The sequence below is a fragment of the Diorhabda carinulata genome, chromosome 7, assembly GCF_026250575.1.
Source record: "Diorhabda carinulata isolate Delta chromosome 7, icDioCari1.1, whole genome shotgun sequence".
Lineage (NCBI taxonomy): Eukaryota > Metazoa > Arthropoda > Insecta > Coleoptera > Chrysomelidae > Diorhabda > Diorhabda carinulata.
The window spans coordinates 22,713,698-22,729,196 of NC_079466.1; the positions used below are offsets into that span (position 1 = coordinate 22,713,698).

Sequence of the window (15,499 nt, forward strand, 5' to 3'; positions counted from 1 at the left end):
GTTCACTTGTATCTAATGCCCGGAATTTACACATATTTGCACCCAAAGAAAAAACTTATAATATAGTCTACAAAAATATTCTAGATGAATACTCAGCATTTTATCTTTTCAATTGTTAGATTTCAAAACTATTTATTTTTGTTACAGGAAATATATTTTAACATTTGTTATTGTATGTCAATAAAGCGTGTTTTGAAACTTCATAGTATGTAGTAATTTTGAAAAATCGATAATAGTAACCAAGCAATAAAATTGGTATAATTCTATTATAATGATTTCTGATACTTTTTTAATTGATTCGATGCGAGCGAAGCCGCGGGTAAAAGCTAGTTTACTATAATTTTTTTGTACAAGCAAAAATTAAAGCGATAGAAAAAGACTCAAATTTCGAGTAGCCTAAGACTTTTATTATTATATAATTCACGAAAATTATTGAGTTTCCTCATATTTCCCGTAATGAACAGGATACGCCGTCTCCGAAAAAACTAGTATCTGGTTTTGCTAATGATATAAAATTGAGTATCCAACCCAATTAGATACTAAAATGAAATTATTGTCTCAAAGGTTTAATGCCAATGAAGAGAAGGGAAATATATTAGACCACATCGTTCATTCACATAATTATATTCACAAAAAAATCTTTACAAAATGTCATTTATCAAAATAAAAAAATATATTAAATGTATCACAGACGAGTTTCCTCTTTCAGCACATCTTTCTTGCCTCTTTTCAATAACTGTTGGATTTCTTCTAAAGTTTTCCCTTTGGTTTCCGGAATAACGAAAAACGATAACACCCCAGCTAAAGTATTACAAATAGCAAACACGTAAAAAGGTGCGAAGAAACCGAGAAGAGTATTTACGTAATAGAATATGTAGTTCGTGAGAAAACTACCCAAACCGAACGTCAATACCATAAACACCATCGCTTTAGCCTTAATACTGGCTGAAAATAATTCGCTCAACATCAAAGTTGGGATGATTGTGATACCAACTGAAGCGAAAACTTGATATATAACCATAGTAGAAATAGGAACCCATTTATAAGCGCTTAGATCAATCTTGGTGTAGGAATCGATGTAATAAAACGTAGCCATCACATACAAAATCAACGCTGTGCATAATAGAGAAACAATATAAGAGGTTCTTCTACTTAATTTACTAACAACAAATAGCAACACTAAGAAATTCAATCCTACTTGTAAGCCAGTGTATATCATAGAACCGACCTCGTGACTGATATCACCACCCGATTTCTGGAAAACATACTGTGTATAAGTTATAAATACGATCATCCCCGACATCTGTTGGCTGAATCTCAAAAATATACCAGCAGTTAAAGCTTTCCGATTACTTTTAATCTTGAATAGATCTTTCCAAGTACCCGATTCCGACATCTGTCTAGCAACGTCAGCTTTTAGTTGCGTAAACGCAGCTTCTATATTAGTAGTTCTTCTAAGGAATATGAGTGATTCCCTAGCTTTTTCTTCTTCCCCCCGCATTAAGTAAAAATATGGCGATTCCGGCATCATCGAAAATAATACTAGAAACATCATCGGTAATGGTATACAAATAAAAGAAGTCGATCTAATTTCACAATAACTACCAATTACATTAATCAAAAACTCCCCTATATAATAGGAAATGGCTAATAGGTTTCCCCAACTACCCCTTACTGCTGGTATGGCGATTTCTCCTACGTATATGGGCATCGCCGCAAAGAAAACCGCGTCGCAAAAACCCGCGAGGATTTTCGCTATATAAAACACGTATACAGATTTTCCGAATCCCAAACACAACCAAGCGATTATTTGAGGAACGGATATCAACAATAATGTCCTTTTCCTTCCAAACGTATCCGGTAACTTCGCAAATAACGGCGATACTAATAGCATAGCCATAGGATGAATGGTATTGAAGTGTGAAGCTTGTTCTTCTGTTATGTTATAATTAACTTTATCTTGAGTGATTTTGATGAGGAAAGGCGAGGCCCAAGAATATAATAAGCCATTCGTTATGCCTGCAAAAGTACCTGAAACAAAATGAAATTTGATAAGTTGATAATTTATCTGATAAAAAGCTGATGGCAGAAAATATTCTAAGGAAAAATATTGTAGAGAGAGAGAGAGAGAGAAATGTTCTATGTCGATTTGGCAAGTGATTGTGCATTTTTTTGCATTGTAAAATATTGAGCCCTTAACTAATTTTGAACGTGGAGTAGGTAGGTAAAGCTGCGCGTTCCTAAGTGGATAGCCAAGCAACGCTTACGAATTAGGCAAACGGATTCAAAGACGAATAAGGAAGGAGGAGTTTTTAATATTTTAAAGAAGTCCCTGCAGTAAAGATAGATCGTAAACGTGAAGGTTGGAGTCGTTTGAATTAGTAGATGCTAAACTTGCCAGCTGGGCTGTTTCTCTGTGGTTTTATTCTAGTTTTTTCTGCAATCCAGTGATGCGTTTTTTTGAGGGATCTGACATCAAGGAGAACATTAATCTTGGCAGTGAAGTTATAAGCTTCTTTTAGAGGATCATTACGACCGTAAAAGTTTTTAAGAAAAGCCATCTCCAGACTTGATGTTGAAAACTTTTCTGGTGCAAAATTGATGTATTTTTCGAGGTTGAACCGCAAAGATTTTGTTTCATCAGTTATGGATTTCTTTTTTGGGGTAGCTTTGGGTTTTATGAAAGAGGCGATGGAGGGAGGTGAATGTATGTTAAATTTGTAATACTACGAGACAGAGTGGGGATACTGACTAGTTGCATAGGTTGCTGTGTACCTGGAAACGCTAAATCAAAAGCACGATCATCGGCTTAGGGTAGGTGTAAACGAGAAATATTAGAAGAAGATGCTTCTGTTTCATGGCTATTACTGATAGGTTAGGGATGATTGCAGGATTCTACTTGTGGGTTTTGACAGGAATCTGCAGTGTGTCTAATTCGCTTATACAGTAAGTTTGTCTGAAGTAATGAAGATTCTGAAGCTTGTGTTTTCATATTTCTATGGAATTTGGTACATCAAAGAGTTCATTATCGGGTATTACGAAGATTACACGTCAAAAACTAAAGGTATAAGTAGTGGACATAGGACAGGCAAGCTGTAGCCCAAGTCCATTCTTGAGGGCAGTTTCGATAATACAATTAGGGGTAGAAGGACAAACATTGGAAAGTTCTTGTAGTCTAAATGCATATTCTGTGATTAGAAATGTGAGAATTGAATGTTATTACTTTAAGAGTTACGATTTATTGTCCCCGATTGTTTTAATGACAACGTTTGGAAGAGCATTGCTTCGATTCTGCTAGGAAATTATGTTGGTGTTTAAACTCTCTTGGTTACATTTTTAGTTAGTTAGTTAGCATCGAAGCTAGATCCTGCTGATAGCGTTTGGTTGTTCTTTGACATTATTTGGTGATAATATTTTAGATATAAAAATATTTGAAGATTTGGCCAGTTCCACTGGCCTATTATTTAGTAGTAGTATAAAATTCCAAAATAGTTTGACTCACTAAGTATATTTTAAGTGATAGTACTTAAGGAAAAACTTCCAATATACATTTACTAATTCGTATTTAATGTTTTTGTGATAAAAAACCGAGTAGGTACGTGTTGACTTGTTGATCAAAAAAATCGTACCGAAAAATTGATTTACTAGTAAAGATTTTGCCAAAAACAAAAACTATATTTAGAATAATGCAATGAAAACAGCACATGATACTTAAATAATTTTATAAATACTTGAAACCATCGATTCGTTCTCATTGTCTCAATAGTTGATTTAATTAAATACTTACTTATAATTATTGCTACAATTTGTGGCCATTGTTTTTCTTCGTTTTTCTTAGAATTAGGAAGACACAAACTGAATGGAAACGGGATTTCGACAACCATGTTTTCACTACACCAATACTATCACAATTTCCGAATTGAAAGTCTAGTAATTTGAGTTAACAATTCCAATCGTATTTACAGAAATCACCGAGACTTTTATTTCACGCAATTATTTGAATAATGTATCGTTGAGAAATGATTTAATAAGAAAAATTGATTGGAATTATCTTGTGGTAAGTACATCGAGTAATTATAAACTTTCGAGAATTTTCTTTTTATGTGTCAACCACTCACAAGACTGATCTTTTCAGGACTGATTGTACTAAACGTAATATATGAATTAAAAATAAACACATAACAGGTTTTTGGGTATACCAGGTGGAAAATACGTATTTCTACGATGTGGAAAAGAGGTTAATTCCCCTCAAGGTATAAAATAGTACTCAATGTGGGTAATTCCAACTTAAATTTGTTATACTGCACGCGATCGAGAAAAATTTATTTTACATTGTAAATGAGGTGATAGGACAATTATTGTCTTTCAATAGTTTTTTGTATGAAATTGAAGGTTCTCTTGGAAAAAATATGTCAGATAATGAGAACAATTGCATATGTTTTATCGTGCGTCATACCTGATGTAAAACTAAAGTGATAAGACAAAAAATACGTTGAATATTTCAAATATAATTATAGTTTAATACATTTATGTAATCCATTTTATTTCACCTTATTTAGTGAATATTTAGAAGTGCGGCTCCACCCCAAACTTACTGCAAAAATTTTTTCGCGTATAAAGGGTTGTTTTTTAGTGCTTCGAAAGTACTTTAAAGGTAAAGGGGACACATATTTTCCGTCATATGCATATTTAATGTCAATAATTATTCATTTATATCGATTGTATCAAATTTTGAACTGATTTTCTGCTGAGAATTTTTCGGCGATTTGTTACTATCGGGGGTACATTCTAAAGGGCCCAGCACTCAGTGTAGATTATGAGTTCTCCCTTCTCTTCATCTATTCATCATATCAATCGTTGAAAGCTTATCGTGAAAAATGTATTTATTTTGTATATTAAGATTTCAAGCACTTGATAGTTAATCATTCTTTCGTTGATACTGATTTCCTTGCCTACAACCAAAACATGGAGCGAGTGTGGCGTTATGCAATAAATGTAAATGTTAATTCTTTTGTAATTGTTGGTAATTCATAATAAGAAATGAAATATCTTTTCATTGATGTATGATGAAATCATGAAACAGTCAACTAGAATTATGTAAAAAATGAAAAAGGTCACCCATAAAAAAAATCTCATTTTTTTGGAGTGAGTTTGGTTTAGAGCACCACTTCTAAGTATTTACCCCTTATTTTATCGATATTTTCTGAGGGTGATTCCCCAAAAAAATATTTTTTTCTCTATTTTAGGCAGAATTACCTATGGAAAAAATCAAATGGCGAAGTTGTAGATGATGGAAATATCTACAACTTTTGTATTTGTATCCAAACTCTTATTACTTAACCTTGAAATTTCTGTGAAAAATTCAAAAAATCAAGTTTCTGGTTTTTCATTTATATCTTCTACAAAAAACATGTTGTTTCACGAAATTTGGAAACTTACCTTTTTATTTTCCAAATATACTTAACTGTTGCCTACCCTCCCAGATTTTCTGGAACAGTCTCGATTTTCATTCACTTCTCCCGTGTCATTAGATCTTGCTCTTGAAAAGATTGCCCAAATGCGTTGCAACAACCGCTTAGATTTGGACAAAGATCAACCATAAACATTTGATCACTCGAAACCGCTGTATCTCTTCATTTCCTTGCTAATTATTGCTAGGAAAGAAGAACAATTATTTGGTTCCCATCTGAAGATGGCCAAGAAATTTGCCACAATTTAGATAAGAAGTTTGATTTCAACGACGATCACCCTTTGAAGAAAATATCTTGTCTATACATGAGAATTTCTCTATTGAAGGTCACTTAGAAGCTGCAGCTGTACTAGTATAGAGAAAAAATCTTCATAGATCATCTATTCGATAATCATTCTATTATAAAACCAACAGACAAAGTTAGTTAGCAAGCGTCAACTTTGAGAGTTCAGGAGAAACGAGGTTAGATTTTCGCTAGTACCAAAGAAGCGAATTTGAACGACCTAAAAACCATTGTGTCTTGCGCACTAAAACATTTGTCAAGAAGGTATTTTCTCACATGCATTTCAACTGAACCAAGTCCAAAAATCACTGCAGCCTGGATTTGATGAGAGCCGAACTTTTTATAATATTAAACTTAGAAAGAACTTGTCCTGATTTTTTATCCATTTTTAAGCAAGATAAGAAGCTTGATAAATGCTGTGGCTAGAAAAATATCAATGGAAAATGTGGTGACTGATGAAGAATGATAAAAATGCTGCACTTCATCCAGTTTTTTTTGTTAATTTTCCATTTTCTGCTTATAAAATCTTATTTATTGATTTCTGTTGACCGGAATTGGCAACCTTGCCATACAAAGAGAAAAATCTGGAATAATGAAAATGAAGATAATAGACTAATAGCAATACCGAAACACATTAAAAAATAGAAGAAAGAAGTTTAAAAATGAGATCTTTGAGATTTATATTGAGTATTGATTCAATTCATTAAATGGATTCATAATACGTAAATTGTATTAAAGCATTTGCAATGTTGGAGCATATAAATCGATTCTTCTTTACATTTATATTCTAAGAATAATAAAAAAACTATAGCACGTTTTGGACGGGGAAACACTTTTTATTTATATATGAAAATAAATAATATTTACCAAGAAAATATCCGTAAACAAATCGAATAATCGAGTATCACTCACTCATGGCTTAGAGCCAATTTGGACGGAACTTTTCAATGTCACGACTTAACTTAGAAACAATAACAAAATTAATGGTCGAAGATATTAATAACTTATACGAATAATTATGAAAGTTTTCGATAATAAAAATTATTTAGTTGGTATTTAGCTGGTAAAATAATTTTGAGCTATTTAAAAATATAAAAAATTGAGATAAATTAAATTAAATGTACTATAAATTAAATGTACTATAGGTATTCATATGATGAAAAAATTTCTATATCACACTTGGCTGCAAGTCTTACTTCCAATACGCACAGAGCAACTGAAAAGAAACAAAACTCAAACCGGTTGCAAACTAATTAGTGGCATGTCTCTGCATACACCGAAACCTGACTGACTCAGAAGTAAACAATAGTTCACATTTTTTCAAATACATAACAAATAATTGCATATTCATTTCCTCATTTTAACAAAGTGTCTAGTTTAACACTAAATAACCTCACGTCGAACCAAACAATCCATGTGAAATTTCTTTTGCAAATGTAAAAACTACCATATTCGTCCATCTTTGGAATACTGCTCGTACATTTGGAGCTCGATCTCCAAGCATACCTTGAAGATGCTCGACTCAATACAGAAGATAGCAATTCGATTTATAAGCGATCCAGAGTTGGATTGACCTGACTGTCCAGCATAACCCCACCTAGAGCAATGTTTGCAACACCAACGCGACAGGCAGACGTCAAAAATACCGATTTAGCCTGCAGGTACCCAGAACGTCAATTTATCGAACAGGGAGGGAAGCATGATTATGGAAGTAGCTACCAAGGCACGTCTATAATCTACAGAAGCTTAAAATCAATATACACTGGCACCTCTACACGGCAGAAACCATTCGAACTACTCGGCTTTAATAGGGTTCACCTACTTGTTTTTTACATAAAAAAAATAACAAATATAGATCCAAGAAACAAAAATTAATGAATAAATAGATAAAATGAAGACAGTAATTTTATTAGAATGAGTTACTAAGCTGTTGAAGTAAAAACTCGCATTGTCGTGATCAGATTGAAGACAAAACAACCTCCTTTGTCCATTGGAACCCTTGAGAGACGGGTGATTCACGTTGCCAGAGAATCAGGTTTCTTCAAACCGGTTGCCAATCAAATACAAATGTTTTTCACTCATTACAAACTGAATAAAAATAATAAATAACTATTCACATACCAGGGAGGTAAAATGTACACAACAGATTTTTCTTGTTAATGCTATAAAAAGATTAGTAATTATTAGAACTGTCATCATCTACGTTAAAAAGCATTTTGTACAGAAACTGGGAATTACATGTATCGTTAATTCAGTGAACGACATTGACTTTTCCAAAGAAAACATATAATTACATCGCTTGTAAGCCAAGGTAGATAATTACGTAGCTAGAATTACTGAATAAAATATATTATCATCACTACTAACTTTTGTTATTGAGAAGAAAATAAACGTCAATGAATAAATGTTTATTGAGATCATTGGGATTTATTATGTTAATTAGAACAGTAAGAAACAATGGGGAAATTCAGAGGATAATCATATTTCTAACACTTGAAAATTATAATAAATACTAAGGTTAATAAACTGTGACTTTTCTTCAGATATTACATTTGGGATAATATGAATAGAGAAAAATTTTGATTTTCAAAGGGGGCAATTCAAAAAAGGGACTCGACACGAGTTCAGCTGGCTTTCGCTCCCAACCATTTGAATGCAAATTCAATTATCAGGTATAATTTGGCCTGACGAAACCAAAATATCATCTGGGTTTGTTAGGCTCTACAATGTTGTCAGGTTTCCTCAAAAAATTCAACTCTCGTGACTTTTCATTTTTGAAGCAGTTAATAGCGGATCAGAGCAAGCTCACTGAATAGAGTTTCGGTCTCTGAAGACGATAACTTGGTTATCGAAACTCACGTTAGACAGTGTAATTGTCACTACTAGTCAAAAGTTTTTGCCCACCCTGTAGTTTGCGTGATACATAACAAATAAAAATAATACGATCGATTAGATATTCATATTTTACTGCATTTTCTTTTAATATATTTTATAGCCTTTTCTCTTCAAAATTTCTTCAATTTTTATCAGGTTTCCAGTCGCTTCTCCCCCAAAAACATTTTCGAACCATCATTGAGACATCGCCGTATTTTACAGTCGGAATTACACAAGGATCCCTCTTCTGTTGGAGCTAAAAACCTCTAGCTTTGACTCGTCACTCTCTTCCACTCTTCATGTGCTCAAATTTTCTTCACTGCCACTCTTCCAATCTTTTATATTGATTGATCTCTCACCCCGTGAATCGTCGATCACGTTTACTGATTAATACAATACGTTTATCTTCAGTAATTGTGGTTTTTCGAGGTCGTCCTGAACGTTTTCTATCGGCAAAACCCCTGGTGGATGCATATTTTTCATATTGTAGAATAATTACATCGAAATATTTTTAATTCGGCGACTATATTATAATGCCGTGCCATTAATGCACGAGCTTCAGCGAATAGTTCCTTAGTTTTACCCATTTTAAACCTCCCAAGTATGAATTTGTGAGAACGAAATCACAGCACGTTCTTACGTATCACAGGGCTAACTGGGACTAAACTACAATCATAAATACCCAAAAAATAATTATCATTTAAATAATAATAAACGTTAATGTGTATATTTTTTAAATTTAATGAATGGATTATGGAGTGGGCAAAGACTTCTGACTGGTAGTTTATGAATTCAGTCCAGAATCCAGTGCAAATAGAAAGTCATTAAACAACGGTGGTATATTACGAGTTTAATTATTTAAGTATGGTATAAAACTTACATAAAATATTAACTAAAACTACAGAATTGATTTTGTTCAACTATCTGCTTGAAACAATAGTAAAAAAATAAAATACAAACTACAAAAACTCATACAAAAATTGTTTTCAGTTGTAGACGCTTCCTTTTTTTAAAGCTTGTTGAATCTATTCAAGAGAGTTTTTAATTATTGAAGTATAGTACAAAACTTACATAAAATATTAACTAAAACTACAGAATTGATTTTGTTCAACTATCTGCTTGAAACAATAGTAAAAAGTAAAATACAAATTACAAAAACTCATCGAAAAATTGTTTTCAGTTGTAGACGCTTCCTTTTTTTAAAGCTTGTTAAATCTATTCAAGAGAGTTTTCAATTATTGAAGTACAGTACAAAGCTTACATAAAATATTAAATTAACCAACCACAGAATTGATTTTGTTCAATTATCTGCTTGAAACAATAGTAAAAAGTAAAATACAAATTACAAAAACTCATCGAAAAATTGTTTTCAGTTGTAGACGCTTCCTTTTTTTAAAGCTTGTTGAATCTATTCAAGAGAGTTTTTAATTATTGAAGTATAGTACAAAACTTACATAAAATATTAAATTAACCAACCACAGAATCGATTTTGTTCAATTATCTGCTTGAAACAATAGTAAAAAATTAAAATACAAATTACAAAAACTCATACAAAAATTGCTTTCAGTTGTAGACGCTTCCTTTTTTTAAAGCTTGTTGAATCTATTCAAGAGAGTTTTTAATTATTGAAGTATAGTACAAAACTTACATAAAATATTAAATTAACCAACCACAGAATCGATTTTGTTCAATTATCTGCTTGAAACAATAGTAAAAAATTAAAATACAAATTACAAAAACTCATCGAAAAATTGTTTTCAGTTGTAGACGCTTCCTTTTTTTAAAGCTTGTTGAATCTATTCAAGAGAGTTTTCAATTATTGAAGTATAGTACAAAACTTACATAAAATATTAAATTAACTAACTACAGAATCGATTTTGTTCAATTATCTGCTTGAAACAATAGTAAAAAATTAAAATACAAATTACAAAAACTCATCGAAAAATTGTTTTCAGTTGTAGACGCTTCCTTTTTTTAAAGCTTGTTAAATCTATTCAAGAGAGTTTTTAATTATTGAAGTATAGTACAAAGCTTACATAAAATATTAAATTAACTAACTACAGAATCGATTTTGTTCAATTATCTGCTTGAAACAATAGTAAAAAATTAAAATACAAATTACAAAAACTCATACAAAAATTGCTTTCAGTTGTAGACGCTTCCTTTTTTTAAAGCTTGTTGAATCTATTCAAGAGAGTTTTTAATTATTGAAGTATAGTACAAAACTTACATAAAATATTAAATTAACCAACCACAGAATCGATTTTGTTCAATTATCTGCTTGAAACAATAGTAAAAAATTAAAATACAAATTACAAAAACTCATCGAAAAATTGTTTTCAGTTGTAGACGCTTCCTTTTTTTAAAGCTTGTTAAATCTATTCAAGAGAGTTTTTAATTATTGAAGTATAGTACAAAGCTTACATAAAATATTAAATTAACCAACCACAGAATTGATTTTGTTCAATTATCTGCTTGAAACAATAGTAAAAAATTAAAATACAAATTACAAAAACTCATACAAAAATTGCTTTCAGTTGTAGACGCTTCCTTTTTTTAAAGCTTGTTGAATCTATTCAAGAGAGTTTTCAATTATTGAAGTACAGTACAAAGCTTACATAAAATATTAAATTAACCAACCACAGAATTGATTTTGTTCAATTATCTGCTTGAAACAATAGTAAAAATTAAAATACAAATTACAAAAACTCATACAAAAATTGCTTTCAGTTGTAGACGCTTCCTTTTTTTAAAGCTTGTTGAATCTATTCAAGAGAGTTTTTAATTATTGAAGTATAGTACAAAGCTTACATAAAATATTAAATTAACCAACCACAGAATTGATTTTGTTCAATTATCTGCTTGAAACAATAGTAAAAATTAAAATACAAATTACAAAAACTCATACAAAAATTGCTTTCAGTTGTAGACGCTTCCTTTTTTTAAAGCTTGTTGAATCTATTCAAGAGAGTTTTTAATTATTGAAGTATAGTACAAAACTTACATAAAATATTAAATTAACCAACCACAGAATCGATTTTGTTCAATTATCTGCTTGAAACAATAGTAAAAAATTAAAATACAAATTACAAAAACTCATACAAAAATTGTTTTCAGTTGTAGACGCTTCCTTTTTTTAAAGCTTGTTGAATCTATTCAAGAGAGTTTTCAATTATTGAAGTACAGTACAAAGCTTACATAAAATATTAAATTAACCAACCACAGAATTGATTTTGTTCAATTATCTGCTTGAAACAATAGTAAAAATTAAAATACAAATTACAAAAACTCATACAAAAATTGCTTTCAGTTGTAGACGCTTCCTTTTTTTAAAGCTTGTTGAATCTATTCAAGAGAGTTTTTAATTATTGAAGTATAGTACAAAACTTACATAAAATATTAAATTAACCAACCACAGAATCGATTTTGTTCAATTATCTGCTTGAAACAATAGTAAAAAATTAAAATACAAATTACAAAAACTCATACAAAAATTGTTTTCAGTTGTAGACGCTTCCTTTTTTTAAAGCTTGTTGAATCTATTCAAGAGAGTTTTCAATTATTGAAGTACAGTACAAAGCTTACATAAAATATTAAATTAACCAACCACAGAATTGATTTTGTTCAATTATCTGCTTGAAACAATAGTAAAAATTAAAATACAAATTACAAAAACTCATACAAAAATTGCTTTCAGTTGTAGACGCTTCCTTTTTTTAAAGCTTGTTGAATCTCTTCAAGAGTTTTACCTTTTGTTTCAGGTATAATATAATAAGACATTACTACACCTATCGTATTACAAATGGCGAAAAAATAAAATGGAGAATAAAACCCGATAGCGCTATTGAGAGCATAAAAAATATAATTATTAAAAAAAGCTCCTAATCCGAAAGTAACTGATAACAGAGCCATAGCCTTAGCTTTAATGCTAGCTGAAAATAATTCACCAAGCATCAAAGTCGGAATTGACGCTATACCAAATGACGAAAATATTTGATACCCTATCATAGTACCTATAGGCATCCATCTAAAATTTGTTAGATCAATATCTTTTCTACCATCTAAATAGTAAAAAGTCCCCATTATATAAAGTAATAATCCGGTACCTACTAAAGAACTCATATAGCATAATCTTCTACCGAAACGTTTTACTATAAAAGTTAAAGCTATTATATTTAATAACAACGATAAACCTAAAAATAATATTGAAGCTTGTTCGTGGCTGATATTACCACCGCCTTTTTGAAAAATGAATTGAGTGTACACATAAAATACGTTAAATCCAGCGGATTGTTGTGTGAAACGTATGAATATCCCAGCAATTAGAGCTCTTCTATTGCTCTTTATATTAATCATATCTTTCCAAGACGCAGATTCTGATAACTGTCTCTCCACATCAACTTTTAATCGCATATAATCGTTATCTATATTGTCGATTCGCTTCAAAAACCTCAACGTGTCTTTCGCTTTTTCTTCTTCACCTTTCTTTATATAATAATAAGGTGATTCTGGCATAAAATAGAATGTAATTAAAAATAGAATAGATATTGGTAGACAAATATATGATGTCGTCTTTACGTCTGTATAACTTCCTATTAAGTTAATTAAAAATTCTCCTGAGTATATTGAGAATGATACTGCGTTTCCCCAAGTACCTCTAACTACAGGACTAGCTATTTCTCCAACGTAAATCGGTAGAGAAGCGAATAAACAACCGTCCGCAAGTCCAGCCAAAGCTCTACCGATATAAAAAACGTAAACACTTTTTGCTAAACAAGCACACAACCAACTTCCAAAGTGCGGTAACACTATTAAAAGTAAAGTTCGTTTCCTTCCAATAGTATCTGTAAGTATAGAAAAAATTGGACAGGAAATGATCATGGAAATGGGTTGTATCACGTTGAAGTACGATGCTTGATCTTCTGTTATATCGTAGTTTTCTTTATCTTGAGTGATTTTTATGAGAAATGGAGAAGCCCAAGCGAATGAAAGACCGTCACATAGACCCGCTATGGTACCTACAAATGGATGTTTACTTATATTAACCACGTTGAATCAAATAAATAAGTTTTTGCTGTGACTTCGATATAATAGTCCTCGTTTTATACTAATCGAGTTTAATAATTAAAAATTAAGAGAAATTGTATTTACGTTTGCTATTTTTAATATCAAAATAGTCGCCAAAACCTCCAACGTCACAGTCGTATAAAAATAATCACAAAACAAGTTTTAACTTCGAAAAAATGTTAACTTATTTATAATATAATTAAAACTATTATTCTACTTACCAATCAAAATTGCGAGAATTTGTGACCATGTTTTTTCTTTTTCTACTTTCTCTATTCTCAATAAATTCGTGTCCATCATTCAAACACGACTATGAAAATCGTTTCATTCGAATAGTTTTTTGCCAATTATCAACGTCACTGTTTGGCATACGAAAATAAAGCGAATTCTCACAAAAACCATCCAATTCAGAGGCGTTTAATTTGTAGTAAGTTGTCGGTATTAGCAATGTTTCAAAACAATTAATTAAGTTAATCAGTAATTTTGAATGAGGTCACATTCTTACAAGAAACGAAACGTTAAAACGAAATCAAAATTTTGTTTAAAATGTTCTATATCCACCAGATTCCATATTTTTCATGTACATGATTTGTGAACAGTGACTGAATGTTTCCAAACCAACGTTGTGTATCTGACAGGTAGGGATAAATTCGTTTTGTTTCAAAAATTTGTTAAAACAAATCCTTTTCTTCTGTAATTTTCACATAACCTCCTTTCGGGCGGGCCTGTTGGCAATAGACATTCCCGGATTTCAATCTTTTGAAATTCTTTTCAGAGGGGTGCTTTAAAAACCCAAGTTCTAACGTCAAACTAAAAAACTAGAAATAAGAAATGAATTTACGAGAATTTCACCACAAGTTGTAAAAAATTAAACAAGTTAAACATTTCCGCATTATCTTTTATTTTCCAATACTAGTTTCTGCAACAGCTTTCTAATGCCACAAATTCTAACAATCCATTGCCTCACGAGAAATTGATTTTCTCAATTTCCATTACAGTCCAGTACTTCCATGGTTGTAAACTACAATATGCGGTGACATCAAAAAAGTTTCTATCGATTACCACTCGTGTTGTGGTTTGACTTCTGAGTTCCACTTGGTAACGTGGTTTGCGTATTTACCATTTCTCGATGTCATGGTGTCATGAAACTGGCGATGTCGCAGGAGTGACAGTACTGAGAGTGCGATAACTACAATACGTATTTTTTGGCGCGTATCTACTGTTTGTCATTCGATCATGTCTTCATTTGATATACTTGCATTTCTGGAATGTTATCAGCAATACCCTTGTCTATGGGATAAGTCCACTTCAGCATTTGAGGATAGAATTAAAGGGGATCAAGAGGAGGAAACGCTTTTGAACATTTATAAATTAGAAAATGTGAAAGCATCGAGGGCAAAAATTAGATGTTTCCATTGCATTGTTGCAAATTTTTCTGGAATTTCATCATAAAGTAATCATCTAACAGTGCACGCTTTTGACAGGCAGAATTATTGAAATTTCTAGTTGGAGCCATAATTATCAGTGCTTGAGAATGAAGTTGTGGTCTCCATGTTCCTAAAACAATTTTATCGTCCTCTGTATCTTCAACATCAGGTGTTAATCCATAATTTGACTTAGCTGTTTTCCTAATCCAATTATGTAAAGCACGGCACGTCTTCACGATTTTAACAACTTTTTCTGGTTCAATATCTATTACCCTTAAAAATACCCGGAAAAGATTTGTTAAAATTCCGAATCCATTCTCGCTTATTCTTCTTTCTCGACACAATCTAGAGTCAAAAACACGTTCCGTAATACTCTGG

The 15,499-nt window shown here is 31.4% G+C and overlaps 3 protein-coding genes across 4 annotated transcripts in view; 1 reads left to right on the forward strand and 2 right to left on the reverse strand.

Annotated features, from left to right (window-relative positions):
• LOC130896733 (follicle-stimulating hormone receptor) overlaps positions 1-15,499 on the forward strand; it is a 108,027-nt gene that overhangs the window by 24,498 nt on the left and 68,030 nt on the right. The window lies entirely within an intron of this gene.
• LOC130896735 (facilitated trehalose transporter Tret1-like) lies at positions 609-4,144 on the reverse strand. Its single transcript, XM_057805021.1, has 2 exons — positions 3,788-4,144; positions 609-2,031 (listed from the first exon to the last, which is right to left on the reverse strand). The coding sequence occupies exons 1-2, from the start codon at positions 3,882-3,884 to the stop codon at positions 686-688; spliced, it is 1,443 nt and encodes a 480-aa protein (XP_057661004.1). The 5' UTR covers positions 3,885-4,144; the 3' UTR covers positions 609-685.
• LOC130896737 (facilitated trehalose transporter Tret1-like) lies at positions 9,449-14,307 on the reverse strand. Its single transcript, XM_057805027.1, has 2 exons — positions 13,916-14,307; positions 9,449-13,645 (listed from the first exon to the last, which is right to left on the reverse strand). The coding sequence occupies exons 1-2, from the start codon at positions 13,992-13,994 to the stop codon at positions 12,321-12,323; spliced, it is 1,404 nt and encodes a 467-aa protein (XP_057661010.1). The 5' UTR covers positions 13,995-14,307; the 3' UTR covers positions 9,449-12,320.